Consider the following 21,566-nt stretch of genomic DNA (forward strand, 5'->3'; position numbering starts at 1 on the left):
GGTTGTCCAGAAATAGAGCATTAGAGCTGGTTTCATTTACAATAGCAAGATGTGGGGCATGTAGTTTAGTAATCCACCTGGAAGAACAACCAGTCATCAAAGTTGCAACAAAAGTGCACAGGAATCCCCCAAAGTACTTCTAGTTTCCAAAATATACAACTGACCACATAATACATTCCTGGAATTCTTGCCTCTTAAGGAACTTCTTTTCAAGTTAAGCGTTCTTAATCATTTTCTGCATCTGGACCTCTCTAGAAGTTACAAACAATGCCCACAGGTGCAACACTGAGTGAATATTTACAGCTAGAAATGATTTCTTTTCCCTTGCCATTGTAACATTTCAAGCTTTACAAGTTTTAATTTTACCTCCAATTTGAGGATGCACTTATGGGGATGGGGGTGCAAAGTCCTTAATTAGATGTTTCAACATCAGTTATTAGATGTACAGAATATTTGTATGCCTCTTACATTTGTACTTCAACATACTATAGTATATATATATACATGTTGTGCCACATACATGTATTATCTTGTTTGGGGTAGTCTTTCAAACTTAATACAGTATGCTGGTTACACTGCTAGATCTAAAGTTAAATAACTTTACACTTCACAAAGAGGTGATAAAATCAATTGTCCATTTCTGCACTGCAGTAAAGGGAGATTATGTGCTTCTTGGCATGCATTCTACAATCTTCCTTGTGAGAGGGCTTCTTCCAAAGGTCAAGGAACTGAACTGTCAAGGTCAAGGTTGTGTCATGTGTAAGTTAGCCAAACCTGACAGGTGTAGATGCAAGTGTAAACATGGGGAACTAGGGCATGGAGTGGAACATTCTTTGTTCAAGTGTTTATTTCAACACTCTTCTCCTGAATCCATGGCATTTATCCACTGGATAGAATGGACAAAACAGGTTAATGGCCGGGAAGAATTTTGACAGCCATGTCCAAATATATACCAGCGCCTGTGGTATACATGTGTACAGGAGCGAGCTACCGGTACTTTTATCTGTCCTGCAGTCTATAGCAACCCGTATCGCATTCGCAACTGACAGATTCTATCTGTGCCCGCCCAAAGTAAAAAGACAGTAAAAAGGCTACATTGCTATTTGTCCTCCAATTTCTGTTCAATGATCATGAGATTCAACATGACATTTGAGATCTCAAAGTCTCCTATTGTTTTTTTTAATATGATCTAATATTTTCAAAAAGGAGAGGCATCTACTAGTCTTGCAAGAACAGGCCTTTTTATCAATGCCACTGCATCCTGGGAGACACAGAGACCTATGGGTAGCTCCAGCGGCAAACAACAACATTTCCATGACAAGGCATATACCAACTGTGTCTAGTATAGTCCAGTGTACTTTGTCAAATTGTCATGGTACTGAGATTTTGTTTGCCTGCTGCACTACCCATAGTGCCCTGTATTTCCTAGCATGCAATGAGTTCTGTCCAAAGGTCCATGGAGGCATTGTAATACTACCTACAAGTCCCACAACTTTCCTTATGGTGTTGCGTTACCTGTTCAGAGCTCCTTGTTTCTGTCTTGTCCTGGTGACTGGCAAGGAGAACAAACGGAAGTCCTCTCAAGGACTCATGGGATAGAATACCATGAAGGAGGCTGCCCACAGTTTGCAAAGCCTCCTGGGAACAGGCACTGTCCATGACAAAAACCACCCCCTGGGTATGTTGGTAGTACCTGTCCCAGTAGGGCCTGATGTTCTCTGCACCTGGTTAGATCAGAGGTAGATTGTGAGAACTTGATATACCTTCTCACATAGCATCCTGGGAGACGTGGGCACTATGGATCATGTGGAGGCAAACAACATCATAACCATTAGACAAAGTGTGTTTGGTGCATGCATCCTAGGACTGCATACCGAAACTGTACATACAAATTTACACCAAGTATGACTTATTTTGTGACTGAAGATGTGTAAGTCCTACCACATAGACGAAATGTAGCACTGGAAAAGACACAAAATGACTCACTGCAGCTTGAAATCAGAGCCATCTTTGAAATGAAAATTTTTTAGTCAAGTTTATCTCTTAACTTTATGTCCTCATACAACGCCAAATACAACCAAAAAGTGACACCTAGGGACAGCGTACCTAATACATAAGAGATCTTTCAGGCGGGGAGTTTTGTTGAGGTACAGGTCCAAAGGTACAGGTCCAGGTCTAGACCTGTACCTTAAAACTCTTTACTTATACTTGGACCTGTACCTCGTGTAACATTTAGGTACAGTACACAGCCCTAATGCATCCTGTGTCTTGTCCAGTCTATGTTGTCATGATTATAGCTATTAAGATTTTGTTGCTCCTTCAGTTCCCATAGTGCCCTCCTTCCCCCAGCATGCAATGAGAAAGTTTTTTTATAGCTGTATATTCCTACAGTTAAAACAAGATTCTCAGACTGTGCTTTCTTATGATGATGATCAAAATATTTAAAAAATTTAGTTCCTTACCAGTTATACCCATGAATGTGATAATATCATTCAGTCTATTCAATCTATGATTAGGCCACACTGATTTACTTTCATGAATGACATCTGCGCATACATTGAATTTTGCCTGTTCTCAAAAAAATGTGGCCACATATGACCCAATAGATTTCCAAAAATGAAAGAATGAATGGTTTATTTGATTATTATGATCAGACAAAAAAAAAATTTCAGATGGATCTGCGAAGAGAGATATTGTGAGGTGAACAAAATTATTTCCAGTTAAAAGGAAGGGAACCAAATTAGTTTACGTTCTATAGGTTTCTACTTACCTCCAACTTCCTTTACATTGAGAATGGCTTCTTCAAACTGAATTGCTTTGATATTGAAACCTGGAAAATAAACAATACATATAGTGTTGTAAGAACTAAGTATGTTTTTACAAGCATGCTCTTTTCCTATTCTTGTGGCTCTGTAAAAGTAGTAAGACTAAGAGTAAGAGACGTGCAAATGTAAAAAGTCAAATAATGCATCTCATTGGAACAGTGCTTACAATCTAATACAGTAATAGAGACCTCTACTGTTCTTACTGAGTACTGCAAGTGCCCATACTTGTACTACTACTTTCATGAGACCCCAGTAGAGGAGTCTCTATGGAAACTCATGTGAAAAAGAAATCAGTTTCTCTTGGAACCATGACATAACAGTCTATGGCAACAAGTTCTGGAAAAATCCGATGTAAGTTGCTAATGCTATTAAAGAAGATCAAATTATAGATGGGAAGTCACATGCCTCCCTAGCCTGGTATCCAGCCGTAATATAGCCTCAGAGTCTCTTCTCTCCTCTCATCTGTAGCACTTGCGTAGTTGCCAGCGAGAAGGGAACAGCCTAGGCTATATTACGGCTGGATACCAGGCTAATGCCTCCCACCAACACGCTCATACACTTATCTATTCTCCAAGTCCAAGCACTGATGGTTACTTTGAACTAAAGATTAGACAATACCTGAGGTAGGTTCCATGTCATCTGTGGTCTCCCCATTCTGTAGCAGGGTGAGAAGCGTGGTCTTCCCTGCACCAGACATCCCTAGGCACACCACATGGTACTCTGGTCGGGGGGCGGGAGGGGTGCAACAACACAACCCTCTGCACAGCTGTGGGGCAAGGAAAGGACAAGTGAGGAAGGGGACCTTGTTACATTGCCTTACTAGTGTTTACATTTTCATACACTTGGGACGGACATGTGGTCTCTTTTATGATTTCAGAGATAGACGGACACCCTAAGGACGGCTGAAGGGCTATGGTTCCGCCAAGAAATGTAGAACGCAAACCTAATTATTAAGTGGAAAGCGGTTTAAAGCTTCTATCATGCAGATATTTTTTAGATCGGGCTGGGGTGTGGTATCCAGGCACGGGTAAACTCACTTCATACTCATAGACCCTGTGAGAATTTGGTCATGTGCCACCGACTATGCCCCACTGGCTACGGACAGGAATGGACTAGCATGTCCGCACTCTCGGACTTGCCTCAGCTTATCTCTAGATGGTAACATTGTGCGGTTTTCACCAGTATCTTAATGAGAAATTTACCGACACTTTGATATGAATGGTTACTACGTAACATTTTGGAAAATTAATCTATGTTGTCATGAATTGCATAAGAGCAAATTCTCACAGGAGTCTGCCTGTGCCAGGATATGATGGAATGGTCAAAGTACCTAACGTTAACCATACAAATACAACCTTAATACAACTAAATATAGCATGTTACAACCTTTATACTGAGCTAACGTTATAACGTTAAGTGCTCAGTCGTTGTTGTTGTCCAATAATTTACTCCGCAGGTGGGGAGGGGGGCTCCACAAAATTATGGAAAATTATTTTCATGCTTAAATCTTTCAAGGAATTGACCTCCATACTTACGTTGAAACAGATTATTCTGCAAGCCCCGATGGCCAGCTGGCACCTTTCGGAACACATAGCTGTTACATGGCCGTCGAGGAATTAGAACAAATGTGCATAAAACAAAAACGCTTCTTCCACTCAGACGCGTTCTCCACGCGAACAACGCAGATTAGAGCGCCACCTGGCGACTTTGCTAAGTATCGCAAGAAGCAGCCTCATTCTAACCTGGGGAAATTTTCTTTACCAGATTTTACTGAATCAAAAGTAACCTTCAGATTAACAACGCATAACTGGTACGAAATACTACTATATTTTTTAACTATTCAGTTCCATTTCATTTCAGCAAATGTGATTTAACACGTTTTATATATTTAGTTAATTTTGGATCCCCCTTAGATGGAGTGGAATCACCATAAGGTCAAAGATCATGTTGGACATGTACTAGTAGCTATGCGGAAGTTAGACAGTTGCGCAGCTTTGTGATTGCTTCGCTCAAAAACTTCTATAAAATTTCTGCTGATACCCCTTACAAGACCCTGGGTGTCCTCCTCTCGCTTTTCGGAAACTAATGTCTTTAATTTGACAGATAGTTTGGGAGGAAAAATCATGGATATGCCCATGTCCTTTTACTTCTCCACCGATGCCACCATTTTGTTCAGTGGCTGGACGGTACACGATGCTCTCGGTTTGGGTTTCAGCGTTCTCGCTATTGCAGCCATCGCAGTCTTACTGGAGGGGCTGAAACGGTTCGTCTGGTGGCTGGGTAAGAGGAGGCAGAAGGATCCGCTTGATGTCCGAAACAACATCCAGGAAAGCTCTGATTCACACTCACAGGGCACGTCTCCATTACTGAGGTCTCTCCAGTTTCCACCAAGTATACAACACATCGAGAGGAGGAGGTAGGTGCAAAAAAAATGGTGGCAACAGTAGCAGTAGTAGGAGGGTCTGCATGGGGACCCTGGAACGTTAGATTTAGGAGGACCGACAACTTCTAATGGTAAATTTAGAAGGACCACCAACGCTTGTAGTAGTTGTACACATGTGTGATTAAGTTTATTGAGTTGCAACAGCAACAGGAATTGTACATAATATGTCAAAGGTGACGGTCGCTGAGTATATCACCCAGAATTCCTGTCACCTGCACATGTGTAATGAACTCTGTTAAAGAACATTTATAAGCACATTCATGGTTTTGTTGTTGTCTTTTTTAAACGTCTACTTCTCCGCTAGACGTGGTCTTGTGGTGCTTCGGTTTCGAGTAATTTACAGCGACAGGAAATATGGGTGATATGTCAATGGCGAAGGACCCTAAGACTGTGGGTAATATGTCAAAGGGGAAGGCCCCTGAGACATAAACAAAACACATCTGGACATTGTTATGCATATCAAGACAATGGACAAGATGAGAACTGTTTACAAGTCATGGGCCTTCACCTTTTATTATTTATTTATTTATTGGTTTGGCTGTTCAGGACACACAGCCAGGGCTGCCCAACTAGCCTATGGCTATTACAAAGGGCTAGCCCTACTGAAAAAACAGGGACAATACATATGGATTTGGACAGGCCTTCACCTTTGCCATATTATCTACAATTCCTGTCATCAGTGTATATGCGTAATGTTACTCGGATTTGTGAACAAGCTTATAAGCTATATTGACTTGTTCTTGAGAAAGATTTTTGGAATGAATTCATTGAATTGTTCCATTGTATTCATGGGGAGTCTGCCAATTTAGACCTTATTTACATGAGGACAACTTCTGGACATACGACAATGCTGTATGACAAGTTTGTACGTCAGTGGGTATACAATGCATGAAAATTGGGCTGCAGTTTCATACTCAGGACAGACAATTTTATGACCTACTTGTACACTACCTATCAGGGTAGACATACAACCACTCATCTTGGAGTTTGCGACACTCACCGCAGCCTGATGATTATATGGTGGAGAAGTCACCTTGCTTGAAAGCTTCAAACATAGAACCATAGCTACTATTTCAAGACTTACAATTTTCTACATGTATTTCTCTTGATTGCAGGTTAAAATTCCACATTGCCCAGTCCCTGCTCCATGTACTGGAGGTTGTGGGGGCCTACTGTCTGATGCTGGTGGTCATGACCTACAACGGCTGGCTGGCCATCGCAGTCTTCCTGGGTGCCGGCGTCGGCTACTTCGTCTTTGCAGCAAACATGGACATCAGAGTAGACGCAGCAGAACAACAGCCTAAAGCACAAAGGCTGTAACTTCATCGGTTGTTTTGATAAAATCAGATATCTAAGTATTTTTTGGAGAGTATTTTAGGGAAGTCAATATAGGAGAAAGTACATGCATCACTTATTTGTGTTCTGCTTAGCTAAAACTTACTAACATAATCTTCAAGCAGATACTGGGATAAGAGTCAAAACATCTACTAGCTGTCCAACGGATTGTTTTTTGTCAGAAAAACAGGGCACATAGAAAATATTTTGACTTTTATTCAAGCATTTTGGTGATCATAAAGATTATGATATTCCAATCACAGCTACAGGGCCATACTCTTTCTCATAAGTAAGTAGAGAAAGTAGTATGTGTAATCTAATTCATGGTTATACATGTAAGCTCATGTAAGTCATTAATAGAAGGATTTACTATAGACAATGTATACATGCACTGTTACGTGATGCACATACCAGTGGTACAACAGTAAAAATTACATGCTATTCATGCATGGTACTTATTCATTGTTTACATCTTAAACAAAAGTTAGCTGATTTTATATAAATTTACAATATGCAAACAATCTATGCAAGATAGGCTTGGCTGTGCCAAATAGCAAAGTATTCTGCTATTGCTCCAGTTTAAATTAGTTGTATTGGATTATTGTAAAATAATTAACTACAGTACAATGCTTGTATGTATCTAGCAATCAGGGCTTTAGCCAGCTCGAAATTTTTTTCCGTCAGCCAATTCCAATCGTCGCGAAAACCGCGAAAATTGATTAGAAGGATTGAACCTGAGACCTTGAAAAACGGGTTTTAATGAGATTATCGTATGCGAAAGGGCGCTGACACACATTGTCAACAATCGTAACAATAGCAAAACAAACAGTGTGTGGCTTTTACGGCCGTGGACGGCGTCCCCAAGCCGCTTGTAGCTTTTACCAAGGATTTTTGTCCGTCAAGGTTGACGGATTGGTATGAAAATTTTTCCGTCCGACGCAGCAAATTTCCATCAATTGACGGAAAAACGGACGCTGGCTAGAGCCCTGCTAGCAATGCAACAACCAAACAATAAATTTTAAGTCATCCAATCATGACTGGACGGAAGTATCAAGAGGACACCAGTTGAAATTAAAAAGAATCACAGCGAGAACAAACAAGCGATTGCATTACTTCACAAATCGTGTCTTGTTTTCAGAAAGTTTCTGTAATTTCCTCCGACAAGAAGGCTATGTCTTCAGTTGCACCATGTTGTAATGAGTCTGTATGTAGGTTGATATTGCATTGAGAATTACACAGGAATATACATGTACAAGAAGTTTCATTCAGACGGCGGCATTACGGCTCATTCCGCGTCTCTTGTGAAGGGATATTAGGAAGGTGGCACGAATTTTTTATTCCTGCTGATTCGGTTTGAGTGTGAATTTCGAAGGCCCTCTAAGAAAATCTGTGCTTATGTGTTTCAGACAAAAACGGAGCAGCCCGAAAGCGAAGATCTGCTTTGTTTGAGAGTAGCTAAACAATAATATTTATTAATATACAACACCTAACCCCCATGACCCTGTAGTCGTCAACACAAAGTAGACAAACTAAGAACGTGCTAAAGCTCAAAGTCCACTCGCAATACCGCTGGGTAAGACTCGAATTCAGAGGACAAACAGTTGAACTGTTGATATCATCATTGCTGTCGTCAAATAGGCATCGCAGAGCTACAATTTCTTCAAGCCAACGAACCAAGTTCTATCTGACGCTTAAAGGCTGTTCCATAATCTTTGAACGATCTCACCACTAAAACGTGACCATCATGGATATGCCGATGTCTTTCTACTTCTCCAGCCGTGCTACCATATTGTTTGAGGGCTGGTCAGTTCAGGATGTGGTGGGTGTGGTCTTCAGTGTGGTGGGGATCGTGTGTATAGCAGCTCTGATGGAGGGACTGACGCGTTTTGTGTGGTGGCTGGGGAAAAGGAGACAAGAAGGCCTCTTGGATGTGAGAAATGGTGGCCGCTTGCAGACGTCTCCACATAAACAGGGGTGAGGTATAACTAGCAGTTACGATTAAACGTTCCGCATTTCAATTAAAAGAATCTAGAGGAGGCAACACATTTAAAAAGTATATCGGAAAGTCGTTCCCACATAATAATGCTCGTGAAAATAGCCCACAGTCACGTTTCACGCTTGGATTGGAACGCCGTTCTAGTGTTTGCCCCGACCGTTGTTGTTTATGTACTTTTGTTTAATAATTATTCTCCATTGTTAGTGTCACTTCATATCAAAGATTCTTCTCCGAAAGAACAAAAGCCACGGATTTACCAGTAATAATGTTTTATGAAGCTTTGCTTTTCTATTGTTCAACTTTGTTTCGTGTATTCTGGTTGACTGATGTCTCACAACGTCCACGTCAATTTTACAGATAAATCCAGAGATGAATCCTAAGTTGCAGTTCCCATGTGGCTGCGTGGCCTTATGGCAATAGAAGTGTGGCATGGGTGTCGGCATATACTCAATATGCTTTCACCCAAACTTAACTTTAACTTTATACGCTACAGGTTGATGTACCACCTGGCGCAGTCCCTGCTCCACGTGCTGCAGGTGGTGCTGGCCTACTGTCTGATGCTGGTGGTCATGACCTACAACGGCTGGCTGGCCATCGCAGTCTTCCTGGGTGCCGGCCTGGGTTACTTCGTCTTTTCAGCAGATATGGGTGTAAGAGTGGAAACTGTCGACATACTGCCCAACGCAAAACAGGTGTGAAAAACATGGTCATCCGTTACCCGTGTGCTTTCAGTAAAGAAAGTGGTCGATGTTCACCATTAGAGGGACGGAAATAGAGAGTTTAACTTTTCGCGCAATTTGCCGCGATGAGTGGGGATACGTTTAAGACCGCATCCTCACTGCAATGCTACCTAGCAGTGAGCAGTAGAACTAACTACCCCGCCCAAGGTGGGGTAACGACCTTCGGAAGCGGACCAAATAGCTAACAAGGCTGGATTCCACGCTTAAGTACAACCAGTTAGTATTGCTCTGATGACCTTAACGTCAGGACTATCGAAATGTTGACTGGTAAATCATTTTGATTGTACAACCAAGAACTGCATTACCTGCATTATTTTTGTAAGTTGATGTATCATTGCAATGAGATTCTTTAATGATGAGGAGGTTATGACTGTTTTTAATTGACATGTAAATAATGATCACTGTATGTACTAGTATGATGTCTGTATGAAATCCAGGAAGATTAGTGGCGTGCCCCAGGTCACGTCACTAATGGATTTTCAAATAAAGTCTCAAAGTCTCTATATAATAATGATTATAACTAGAGTTCGGCGACCTCATACCTCCATGAAATATTTAGAGCTATTGTAAATTTCATGCAATTGACTAACACATTAACATAATTCATGTATGGTGTTGTTCATCATTGACTAACGTACACGTCACAATTATAAAATTCCCATTATTATCAATAAAGCAGTTTTGCAATTTTTACATAATAATTGCTATATTGCCATAAGTCCCCATTTGCGTAACATGCATGTCATGATGAACATCTTTGCCCAAGCTACCTGCATGCCTGAGATGATGCCGATCCGTCAATCCTTTCTGCAGTTATCCTCTTTGGAATGTCTTGACAAAAACGACCCTGCAGTTCCGAAATTAAATGTTAGAGAGCTGAAACCTGCCCCGCTTTGTCATGACACTGCAAGCTATCTACTAGCCAAATGTCAAGACCATATCACGTCCAGGACAAGACATACACAGAGAAAACTGCTATGATAGAATATTCTCATTAATTATGCAAATGAACTTCTATTTTGCATAATCAGTATGTCATTTTGTACAACATTGTCTAAGGTATCTACATACCAAAAATCATGAAAATCCGTTAATTGTTCCCTTCTTGAGTTATCGTCTTCAGAAGTTTTTGACAAAAACGCCCCTGCTATCCCAAAACTAGCCGCCCAACTACTGTCACTTATTCCTAAGCACAAGAGCTACCCCAAAATCATGACCATAGCTTGATCAGAACACGAGATAGCAAACCCCGAAGTTGCGCTGCAGTATTAAGGGAAGCCGCTAGTGGGCCCAAAATCTATTTCCAGCTTTCATTACACCCCACAAACACACCAAGTATGAAACCAATCCATTCAGCCGTTGTTGAGTTATCTTGTTCACAGACACACAAACGTTACAGTACACTGAAATTGTAACCTCCATGACATTTCATGTTCATCATGGAGGTAATAATCGTAAGGACATCAAGTAGTTTTCAACATCAAACTTGATATGTCTCTTTTTTTATAATCATAGTCAAAGTAAAATCATTCCCATCTCATCTATGTTAGGTGCATTACTGCCAAAGTACTTCGATCTAAAGGTCGTTCAAGAAGGGCAATAATGACGTCACGCTTGGTTGTAAAGCAAATATGTAAAACGTGGGCAGGGGGCAGAGTCCTTGGTCCAACCAAGGAGCTTCTTTTCCCGAACAGCCGTGACAGAGAGACCCTGCCGGAGCAAACATGGATATGCCTATGTCCTTCTACTGGTCGAACCAGGCCATCATTCTGTTCGACGGCTGGTCTGTACAAGATGCGACCGGTATGGCCTTCAGTGTGATCGGGATCATTTGCGCGGGCGCGCTGTTCGAGGGGGTAAAGCGGCTGGTGGGCTGGGTGGGGAAGGGGAAGGGGATGTTGGTCAACAGGGACACAGGAGACACGTCTGACCCCGAGGAGAGGACACCGCTGCTCAAGTCACCACCGGACGTTGCTCTGACCAGGAAGAGAAAGTGAGTAGGTTGGGCCTGAATTTTGTACATCATTCAAGTGAATATGTGTACTGTACTGATTTACAGCGAAACCCACTGAGGGGCTTCAGCGTACGACTAGGTTCTCTGACTCACCAGTTATCATGCACGTACACCAGTCTCAAAGTCCACTTCAGAGTTGTACTTGTACATAACGGCGGAATTCGCCATCGCTAATGCGCACGTTCACATACCTTAAACTACAGTGCTCCTGTGTACAATTGACAGTGTTTGGATTATTGGATGCTAAGCGTGGCTTTCTTTTGAGATTTGGGATTACTCTAAACTGTGTTTTTTCGTGATGCAAAACGTGAAGGTACCTTATTACCGGCTGCGAAACCTATCTGTAACGTCAGTAACTTACGTGATCAAATGTTACCGACCTCTGCTTTGCACCAACGGCTGGAGATAATCTGCTAATATATTACGCTATGTTGCTGATACGTGAGACGTCATCTTTGCAAGTTATTTGCATACATATATGTACATACATCATGCTCCTGTAACCGAAAATATTCCATCAGACTTTATCAACTTATTTTTATGTTAAACCTCACCAATGTCGCTATAAGAATTAACTGATAAGGCTGTTTGAAAGTGGTCGTTGATAATATTTTGTTCGTACATTTTGTTGTTAGCAATCACGACCATGACTTTGACTAAGGAGGCTATGTTCCTAAAGACGCCTTGATATTGAACCATTCGCTAATCATTGAAGGTTTGGGAGGAAACATTGAACATGGGCAAATCTAAACTATTAATAAATGTTCCTAACTTGGGACATGCAGTTAGGGTAGAGATATACATAATTCGATGCAAATTATGCAACACTTCCGTTTTTCTAGACACATGTCTCACAACGCTGTTCTCTGCCGTTCGAGGTTACGGTACCACCTGGCGCAGTCCCTGCTCCACGTGCTGCAGGTGGTGCTGGCCTACTGTCTGATGCTGGTGGTCATGACCTACAACGGCTGGCTGGCCATCGCAGTCTTCCTGGGTGCCGGCCTGGGTTACTTCGTCTTCTTTGCAGACATGGAAATCAAAGCGTGAAAAGCTGAAGCCAGAATTTACCCACACACTTGTACAAACAATCTTGACAGCTCATATCAAACCACATAACACAGCACGGATAGCACATGACTTATGAAAAGCACTTAGATTGATTGGTCCACCATTGCGCAAGAGACATGTAGAAACTCCAGTTCTATCCCTCAACGACAAATAAAGGGAACGACGTCTCAGTAGGTGTCAAATCTGGACCCAGGGTCCACAATAACCATAAAACTATATAGATGCTCCCTGCTGACCTCTGCCAGGAGGTTTGAAAGCTGAATTAACTCTAGACCACATAAACTAATTAGAAGCCATGGGGAGTCCAGCCAGTGTCTGCTTCCAGGAACAAAGGGATGGTATTACGACATAACGTTGAAAGTTATTAGCATATTAACTGTCAGATCTGTTTGAAAAGTTTTCTCCACTACTTGTCAACAAAATCCTGTCAAACAAAGCAAAATGACACATAAGCGTGCTGCAAGGCTAAAGACACCATACCATATTTTCTACAACATTAGGTTTGAAGGAAGAAATATCAGACCAGTGTTGAAAATTCAAAATGTTGCCAGATTTCTTGTGCCTTTGAATTCAGTCTAGAAGTACATCTACACTCTTTCCTGTACTATCTTGCTCTCTACCTTTGTCTGAGTTACTGAATGTCATTATCATTGCTATTTAGATCTATGGTCATTTATTATCTTGCCTTTCAGAAGCTATTTGGTGTCTTGTTTTGAAATAAGAGCGGTCACCCTCATTGTATCTATATAGAATAAGATCATTTATTTTGGTAAAGATCAGTCCCTCTCAGATTTATATTTCTTTTCAAGTAGTCATGAGCTTTCTGTTGGATTTTGTGTGTCTACAAATAGAACTTGTAATCGTAGCACCGTCTTTGCAATGTGAATGAGTAGAATTACTTGTACAGTCACCACCAGCAACAAGGGTATAATATCTCAGTGCCCCAATGTTTCCCTTCCACAAAGTTCCAGGCTGGGCTTAGTGGGTCCGTGGTCATTACTTCACATGATTTTTGTTTAGAGAAAGCTTACAAATTTACTTTTTATGTGCAAACAAACTAAAACTCTTTATCTATCTGTAACTATTTGAACTCTACAGTGTACGTATTAGCCCTGCTCCAGCACCCATGTTCATTGTATGAGAGCCTTTTGTAGACTGAACCCGGTAGTTTACGTTAGCCGAATTTATTGGGTGATTTTATAGTACCACCTTGGTCTGTGTAACGTCTATGTTGCTATGACGTCAAGAAGGAAACTGGACAATGAGGATGTGAATTAGTGATAGCAGTTTACTGTACGAAATACGAGTTGGAGGTTGTGAAGGGAAAGGGAGAATAAATGGATCACTTTGCATTCCTTTGGCTGTAACTGCAAGGAATTAAAGTTGTGTATAGATTTCATCGTTCTTTGATTGGTCTACTTTCTGCCATCCACAAACTTCTAGCGGTGTGATTTGAAGTAGTTTGTAACACTATTTATTATGGCTATGAACACTATTGGCACATGTATGATGTAAGTAAGTGTCCTCCATTCTGACAGTGAATCCTGGGAGAAATCCGGTTGGTCTGCAGTGGAAAGGATGCGGTCCCAAACGTGATTAAGCTCGTGTTCCCGTCATCATGGTTCAAGACTGAAGTAGGTATTATTCATTGATTCGCCAACCTGAGCAAGCTATTCGCGGATGATGTAAGGTCATTTACAAGATGGTAGATTATCAACTGCAAAGTTTGCGTCAAATAGTCCATGGGCCAGAGGGGTTTTTGGTACCACCGAGAGGGACAAGTGCTATCATGGATTTTTTGTATTAGTAGGAACCAAAGTTTATTTTAAGCCACGATAACCAGTTGTCATGCACAGCTTTCCTACTGTAATCACGTGACCAAGTGACGTCATCCAAATTGACCTGGCCGTTTGGTCATTTATTGAAAAGGACGAGATAAATATGCAAAACATTCAATAATTTCCAATGAAAATTGGTTTACATGTGAAAAATACCACAAGAATTACAAAGTATTAAGTTTTTTGTCGGTATTTAGCATCTTTAGGAAGTTATGAATCTTTAAAGGCTGATTTTGGGGGTAATTTTTGCGTAAAAATTACATTGTTTACTTTCCAAAACCAGGCATTTATTCAGCCTGCCTATGGGGCCTTGTTTGATACGTTTTCGTGATTTGCCACATCTTTACCTGCATTTTGGGCTTTAAAGCAACAAAATCCGTCAATTCCAGCAGGAGTTACGAGTATTTCAATAACTAGAGTTCCACGAACACATACCTTTGCCAAATAAACCAGGTTTGTTATGTAGAATGATGTCTGTAGACATAAATGTGTTACTCATTACAGTTTATTTTATATGCCTGGAGTTGGTTCATAACATTTTGCCATTGCTTATATAAATTAGATCCCTATTTACATAATAATATTAAATTGTATCAAGCATCACTTAAGCTATCAGCATACCAAAAATCATGATGATCCTTTCATCCCTTCGTGACTTATTCTCTTTCAAAGTAGGAAACTAAACCGGCTCCTGCAGTTCAAGAAAATATGTTACCGGACCCAAACATACACCGCTTACTCTCTGCCACCTTTCTCAGTTACATATGTGACAAGTTTAAAAGTCCTATCACGGAATGCAGTGGATTTATCAACTTTACGCATTAATTATGCAAATTAGCTGTCAAGCTGTTAATTTGCATAATTAGTATCTCATTATGTAATTTCTTACTTAGGATATCTACATACCAAAAATCATGATGATCCGTAACACGTTCATATTTTGCCATTATTTATGCAAATGAGATCATCATCTGCATAATCAATATATAAAGATATTTATTTATTTCTCAGATACAAATGTGACAAGTTTGAAAGTCCTATAAAGGAATGCAGTGGATTTACAAACTTTCTTCATTATTTATGCAAATTAGCTATCGATTTGCATAATTAGAATTCCATCATGTAAGTCTTCCCTTTGGCTATCTACATACCAAAAATCATGACGATCCGTCAACACGTCTATATTTTCTCATTAATTATGCAAATGAGGCCGCCATTTGCATAATTAATATGCATTGATATTTATCTCTTTCTCATCTATATATGTGACAAGTTGAAAAGTCCTATCATGAAATGCAGAGGATTTATAAACTTTCCTCATTAATTATGCTAATTAGTTGCTGATTTGCATAATTCGTATTTCATTATGTAAATTGTTACTTGGGCTATCTACATACCAAAAATCATGACAATCCATCAACACGTTCTCGAGCTATTCTCGTCCAAAGTTTGAAAGGAAATTGGCGACTGCAGTTCCAAACAAGCCGCTAGGGAGTCCAAACTTACAGCACTTACTCTCTGCTCCAAGGGCTATCTACCACTAAAAAATCACAACCACAGCATGTCCAGAACACGAGATATCAAAAATTGAGTTTCTGCTGCAGTACCTTAGCAAGCCGCTAGGAGGCCCATTATCGAACTTGACCTTCGTTTTCCCGACCCCTATCCACCTACCAAATATCATCGGGATCCATCCAAGGCTTCTCGAGTTATATTGTTAACAGACACACAGGCAGACAGACTCACAAGCCCAAAACATAACCTTAGCCATTCTGGCAAAGGTAATTACACCCAACGGACTTTTTATCAAATTTCTGCGAATATCGCAATGCATCATGGGTAATCCAAGAGACTGTCTATAAACTAATCCATGTGGCCGAGTCAAAATGTTGATTTTTCTCAACATTTGGGGTAGTAGTAGGGCATTGGTCCATACATACAAAAATGGCTAAGTTTTGGGTAAAGTGCTGTTCACCGGTTGCCATGGCAACGGCCATTTTTCTAATGGCGATTTTCATCTGTTTATGGTCATTCAGTCGTTTGTATCATGAGTCATCATTTGTTGTTGATGGTATCTGACGTAATTCCGACTTACTTATTTGGTGTTTACAAGTATAGAATTCTGACCTATTTCCCATCTAATAGCAAAAGATATCTTTAAGTTAGTCTGAATACGGATACAATTTGTGGAAATCTCACTATTATAACTGAATCAAAAACCGCTGTAAAATGATATCCAAAATGTATCCAAAATAGCTTTTCAGTAACAAAGGGATGTTTGCTTTTGATACTTGGTGCAAAATAGGCAAAATATAACCTTGATACTGTTGAAAGCATGATACCTGTTGTGTCACTATTGTGTCACTATTGTGTCACTCTTAGGTTACTGTTGGGGCATCTTACCACTTGCGCTATTTTTTAACTTTCAAAAAGTCGTCGCGCTTGCTTGTGTCACCTCTAGGTTCGCTCGCGTCACCTCTAGGTTCCGTGGGGTTACGTCTGCGTTGTCGAACCCCGAAGCGACGCAAGCGTGACGCGAGTGTAGTGAGAGTGGACCTTCAGCACAGAACGCCCATATCGCCTGAGGAAATCTTTGTGTGAAACATTACTGACATCTCCATAATAATCACGAAGAAGGGACACCTAGCTATAGACAGCTCTTTTGCATTTTTCTTTTGTCACATTTGTTTGTAACATGATGGCAAATACGACCAAACGATAATCAAATGTTCAGATTTTCATTTGTACATGTAAACACACACCATCAGATTTGCCCAGTCACCGGTCAGGGCGCAGGCGCCAGCTGTGACAGCCTCTCTCGGGGCCCCTAGACTGCCCGATCTGGTCTTTCTGCATTTTTCCTTGGTAACCGCATTGGTTCCGAACTCGCAAACTGGGCTGGTCGGTATAACCTCGAGTTCCAGACTTGCAGTTTCTTGGTTAAAAACAAAAACACAGAACGAACGATTCCCGACTTGTCATCTCAAAGACGGTATGTGCTGTTTTGAACCTTTTGCATTTGTATTTAAAGATGATCATCACATTTTGTTACATCATTTCCTAGATTTTTCAGGGCCCACTAATTTTTCCCACCAAGTAACATTGTTAAAAACGTCGCACTTGCATCCGGCACCTCTAGGTTCGGTAGTGGTGTGGTTACCTCTAGATTTCGTGAATAATACATCTGCGATCTCGAACCCAGTAGTGCCGCAAGCGTGCCCCAAGTGCAGTGAGATACCACCTTAACTATTTCTCTAGCCCGGCTATTGGGCGTTCTACCTGCCCAGACCCAGGACTAGGCAAGCGTCGGCCTTTTGTTTTGACGTTCGATCTTTTTGGCTTCTGATCATGAATTGTCTGATTATGACGAGGTAACTATGCATGTGGCAGTAGACTAGGGTGGGCGAGAAGCACTGCCAGTGCCGACCGAGGGGAAACTTTTATTACGAAGAAAATAAGGTGCACTGTTACAGGTAACGTTTGTAACTCCTGCCTATGATATAAGCCTTGGGTCGAAAAAAACTGTCATTTTTGGCTATCGTAAATGGAGACACAGTAAGGGGTGTGACTGGAAAATGAAGCATTGGAAAGAATGCTTTCTAAAGCAAAATATAGAGAACGTTTTCATGTAAGCTGACAAAATGTCCTGCAGAATGAAAGAATATTTATTGTTGGTGCATAAACGTTGACAAAACATTTCATCAACATCTTTCATTGACGTCGTCAAATAAAGCTGGTCAGAATGGTGTAAAAATGTTTAAAGAGCAATTATCATGTTGCTTTCCTGTATCTATCTGAGGTGAATAAAACGGAGAAACTTCAATGTGGACGTTGCCTGGATTTAATGAATAGTTATACAACATGCATAAATGGTATGAAGTAGGTGGTTACGACCTAAAACCTGCACGATAAATCAACTGTGATATTAATTAAGCAGTAAATACAGATTTGTGAGGAAAATCATTTTGCAAATACATATATTACATTTATCGGCATTTAATTTTTTGCAAACACCGATGCAATATTTTGGTGTCACAATTAAGAAATGCCTTCTCATGAGCGCACAAAATGCCCGTATCGCCTGAGGAAAACTTTTGAGGGAAACAATACCGACATCTCCATAATGATTACCAAGAAGGGACACCTAGCTATAGACAGACCTGGTTAGTGTGGCTCTTCTGCATTTTTCTTTGGTCCCCCCATTTATGTCAAACCCACAAGCTGGGCAGATCTTTAAATCCTGGGGCACAACCCGCCGTACGTGCAATTTGTCCGTACGTTTTTTGTGGAGGCCACGTCCGCCACGTATTCCTGAAAACCCATATAGAGGTATCTGCAAAGAATGACTCACAACTTCTTCAGAAAGATCTGAACACCCTGGAAGAATGGCAAAGGAAATGGCTTATGCAGTTCAATCCTGATAAGTGCTATATCATGCACATAACGAACAAACGCACACCAAATGTGTCCCCTTATCAGTTTTGTGGTCAGACATAAGCAACCACGAAAAGCCACCCATACCTAGGTGTTACGTTAACAACTGGGCTGAAGTGGGGTGACCATGTTAACAAAATAACAACCAAGGCTAAACAGACATTGGGAGTGATCAAACGTAACTTGTTGGCATGCCCAGCCAGGGTAAAATCACTTACATACACGTCACTGGTAAGACCTAACCTTGAATATGCTGCAACGTACAGTATGGGATCCGTATACAAAGAAAGACAAAGATAAACTTGAAAGGGTACAGAACCAAGCTGCCCGATTCTGTACAAACAACTACAACAGGGATGCTAGTGTTACCAAAATGAAAACAGATCTACAGTGGACATCACTTGAAGACAGAAGGAAAGCGTCCAGACTTTGCATGATGTACAAAATGACCAATAAGCTGGTGGACGTACCGACTGATAAGTATCTAATACCAGCTCAAAAAAGAACAAGAAACAGCCATGACTTCAAGTACCAGAGTTTCCAAGCTAGGATTGATGTGTCCAAAAATTCGTATTTTCCCAGAACTATCGTAGATTGGAATTTGTTATCACCAAGTACAGTAGGGGCATCTTCTCTGGATAGTTTTAAAGAACACTTGCAGATAGATGTGTAAAAGTTAGGTGTGACGGATCGTTCTGTGTAATATAACCAGCTGCTGCCGCACCGCGTGCCTGCGAAGCTGGTGTGTTACGTCGAATGGCGGTTATACCGGCTATATAGATACAGATACAGATACAGAAAACGTGGGGAACGACTGGCAAGAGCAGGGAGGGAGTACGTCAACGCACGTCACTCGCACGGTTGCGCAAGGTGTAAGTACGTGGTCTGCACGCCACGCCTGGCTGCGAGCGGTTGCGTTCATCGTTCGTTGCGGAAGTGGTAGGTGAGTTGCACGTGCTTACAACGTACGGTCTCTGTGCGATTACGGTCTCTGTTAACGTATGCAGGCCCTACTTACACGTGCTACGTGCGCCGTCCGTACAGCAATTGACTGTGAGAAAACTTTAATACACTCACGGAGCCAGTGCGTTGTACGCTCATTGGCTGTACATGGCAGGTGCGTCACCCGTACTGGCACGTACGAAGGGCGAATCCGCAGCCCGAACGCAGAGAAAGTTCCGCATGCACTTAAATTTCTACGGCGTGTCTGCCTGCTCTCAAATCCGTCGAATTCCCTACGAGCTCGTACGGAGACGGTACTTACCACTTACGGACACCAAAAGATTGCCGACGTTTTGGCACGTATTTGCACGTACGGCGGGTTGTGCCCCTAGCTTAAAGCCGGGAACGGGTTTTCTGTGCGTTCAAATCTAGGCACGCGTTAAAAATCTGCGCGTCAAAAATAAAGTTCTTGAAATATGCCAGCAAATGTGCAATGAGAAATTCTTAGGCAGAAAAATGTCACCCCATTATATGATTTTCCATCTGTTACCTGGATTTGGGGTTTGAAAAGCCCCAGATTTTTAGGTCTTTTGGAATAGGTTAATTTGCAAAATATTCAGAATATTTCAAAATCAATTAAATTTGACGCAAATACATGGGAAAATTACTAACGTGTATCGTTTTGTAAAATATTAGGCTTTACTCAATTCTATAAGCTTCATTTCTCAAGCAGATTGTTGCACATGCAAATTTCAACCTTTTTGCGATGACTTATATGCCGTATGGCAGGAGACACGCGTTTACTACATCAGGGGTCGGATCAGAGTAACCTGATACATTATTGAAGGTGGCATAGGCCCCTGCAACACAGGAGACAGTTCTACATCTAAACTGTCAATCACCTGGCAACCCAAAACCAACCATGGCTGTATTCACAACCAAGAATAATGAAACGGAACGTTCATGGTGACAAATTTATCCGTTTTAGCTTGCCAAACGGATGAACCGTTTCATTTTTTTGCTCGGTGAACAGGGCCTTCCATATGATATTTAAGTACACTTTACCATTGCTGATCCCGAAGGTACCGTACCGCCAAAAGCGACTGCTATTACCGTCTATAGGACCCGAGTTGCAGTGTGGTTTCTGACTGACTGCCAATGACTTTAAACCACTGCAAATATTTTCTCCTTCGCGCAAAAGTATGTCCCCGCAATCTCAAATACATGTACAGCTAATAGACAATGGACTGGTAGAGAACAAATTTTATTGAGTTTGTCACGTGCACAGCAAGTTGTCTCCCAAATCATAATGCCGGCTTTGACGGCTTTTGGCGGACGTGCGTCTCTTTATGGCGCCGACACGCGCAGAACCCGCCCACGACTTCCCACAATATCATTTTCTTTTGCTCCCAATAACAATTTCATACATGTTGTCGGTATTGCGCTTCTACACAGGCAATTATCGGCCTAATTGTACCGCGTATGCCAATTTTAAGCACGCATATTCAGTCCATTTGGCGACGATGTTTGACAAATTTACGTGCATTATTGGTGACTTTTCATCGTGCAGATAAGCGAAGTCACTAACAATGGAGTGAATGGAAGCTGGTTTGGAATTTAAGGATTCCGTGCAATTGACTGAAGTGTGCGTTTATCCGACGCGCAATTAACTGGCTTCTACTGTATACCACTTTGAAACTCAGATTTTAAACAAATAGTATTCCTAAGATTTTAGCATTGAATCAGCATTTGATATGTCCCTTACAATGATTCCAATTTTTATGAACAGCCCTCTTGCTGAATCGTTGCTGTGAATTGCCTCGTTGTTGTAAATATGCCAGGAGGCATGTGAGTCTTGTTGTTGTTGTTATACAGAAAGAAGATAAGATGACCTAGGATTATGCTCCATATCATCCATATATAATTGAGTC

The 21,566-nt window shown here is 41.2% G+C and overlaps 4 protein-coding genes across 5 annotated transcripts in view; 3 read left to right on the forward strand and 1 right to left on the reverse strand.

Annotated features, from left to right (window-relative positions):
- Window positions 1–4,551, reverse strand: part of LOC118410334 (ADP-ribosylation factor-like protein 15) — an 8,336-nt gene extending 3,785 nt beyond the window's left edge. Inside the window, exons 1-4 of the mRNA XM_035811952.1 lie at window positions 4,361–4,551; window positions 3,444–3,591; window positions 2,771–2,830; window positions 1,516–1,724 (exon numbers count right to left, since the gene is read on the reverse strand). Of these exons, the coding sequence (XP_035667845.1) occupies window positions 1,516–1,724; window positions 2,771–2,830; window positions 3,444–3,591; window positions 4,361–4,417 (474 nt within the window). The 5' untranslated portion in view covers window positions 4,418–4,551. The remainder of the gene's footprint in view (window positions 1–1,515; window positions 1,725–2,770; window positions 2,831–3,443; window positions 3,592–4,360) is intronic.
- A 197-nt stretch (window positions 4,552–4,748) lies between these two features.
- On the forward strand, window positions 4,749–6,835 carry LOC118410335 (probable low affinity copper uptake protein 2). The gene is made up of 2 exons (XM_035811953.1): window positions 4,749–5,241; window positions 6,384–6,835. The coding sequence occupies exons 1-2, from the start codon at window positions 4,949–4,951 to the stop codon at window positions 6,586–6,588; spliced, it is 498 nt and encodes a 165-aa protein (XP_035667846.1). The 5' UTR covers window positions 4,749–4,948; the 3' UTR covers window positions 6,589–6,835.
- Window positions 6,836–7,598: 763 nt separating this feature from the next.
- On the forward strand, window positions 7,599–9,822 carry LOC118410336 (probable low affinity copper uptake protein 2). The gene is made up of 2 exons (XM_035811954.1): window positions 7,599–8,577; window positions 9,093–9,822. The coding sequence occupies exons 1-2, from the start codon at window positions 8,348–8,350 to the stop codon at window positions 9,295–9,297; spliced, it is 435 nt and encodes a 144-aa protein (XP_035667847.1). The 5' UTR covers window positions 7,599–8,347; the 3' UTR covers window positions 9,298–9,822.
- A 918-nt stretch (window positions 9,823–10,740) lies between these two features.
- Window positions 10,741–13,820, forward strand: LOC118410337 (probable low affinity copper uptake protein 2). Of its 2 annotated transcripts, none has more exons than XM_035811955.1 (2): window positions 10,741–11,332; window positions 12,196–13,820. In XM_035811955.1, exons 1-2 carry the CDS (start codon window positions 11,064–11,066, stop codon window positions 12,398–12,400), a joined length of 474 nt encoding a protein of 157 aa, XP_035667848.1. In that variant the 5' UTR covers window positions 10,741–11,063; the 3' UTR covers window positions 12,401–13,820. The 2 variants fall into 2 exon arrangements, with proteins under 2 accessions (XP_035667848.1, XP_035667849.1); XM_035811956.1 differs by having other exon boundaries at window positions 10,747–11,332; window positions 12,232–13,820.
- The last annotated feature ends 7,746 nt before the right edge of the window (window positions 13,821–21,566 follow it).

This window comes from Branchiostoma floridae, chromosome 2, assembly GCF_000003815.2.
Source record: "Branchiostoma floridae strain S238N-H82 chromosome 2, Bfl_VNyyK, whole genome shotgun sequence".
Taxonomy (NCBI): Eukaryota; Metazoa; Chordata; class Leptocardii; order Amphioxiformes; family Branchiostomatidae; genus Branchiostoma; species Branchiostoma floridae.

What these genes read in the sequence shown, in the direction of transcription:
- LOC118410335 (XM_035811953.1), top strand. Translation starts at nt 4,949, where the DNA reads ATGGATATGCCCATGTCCTTTTACTTCTCCACCGATGCCACCATTTTG. An exon ending in CAACACATCGAGAGGAGGAG is followed by an intron (nt 5,242 to 6,383) that starts GTAGGTGCAAAA and finishes TCTTGATTGCAG; the next exon opens with GTTAAAATTCCACATTGCCC.
- LOC118410336 (XM_035811954.1), top strand. Translation starts at nt 8,348, where the DNA reads ATGGATATGCCGATGTCTTTCTACTTCTCCAGCCGTGCTACCATATTG. An exon ending in ACGTCTCCACATAAACAGGG is followed by an intron (nt 8,578 to 9,092) that starts GTGAGGTATAAC and finishes TATACGCTACAG; the next exon opens with GTTGATGTACCACCTGGCGC.
- LOC118410337 (XM_035811955.1), top strand. Translation starts at nt 11,064, where the DNA reads ATGGATATGCCTATGTCCTTCTACTGGTCGAACCAGGCCATCATTCTG. An exon ending in GCTCTGACCAGGAAGAGAAA is followed by an intron (nt 11,333 to 12,195) that starts GTGAGTAGGTTG and finishes CCGTTTTTCTAG; the next exon opens with ACACATGTCTCACAACGCTG.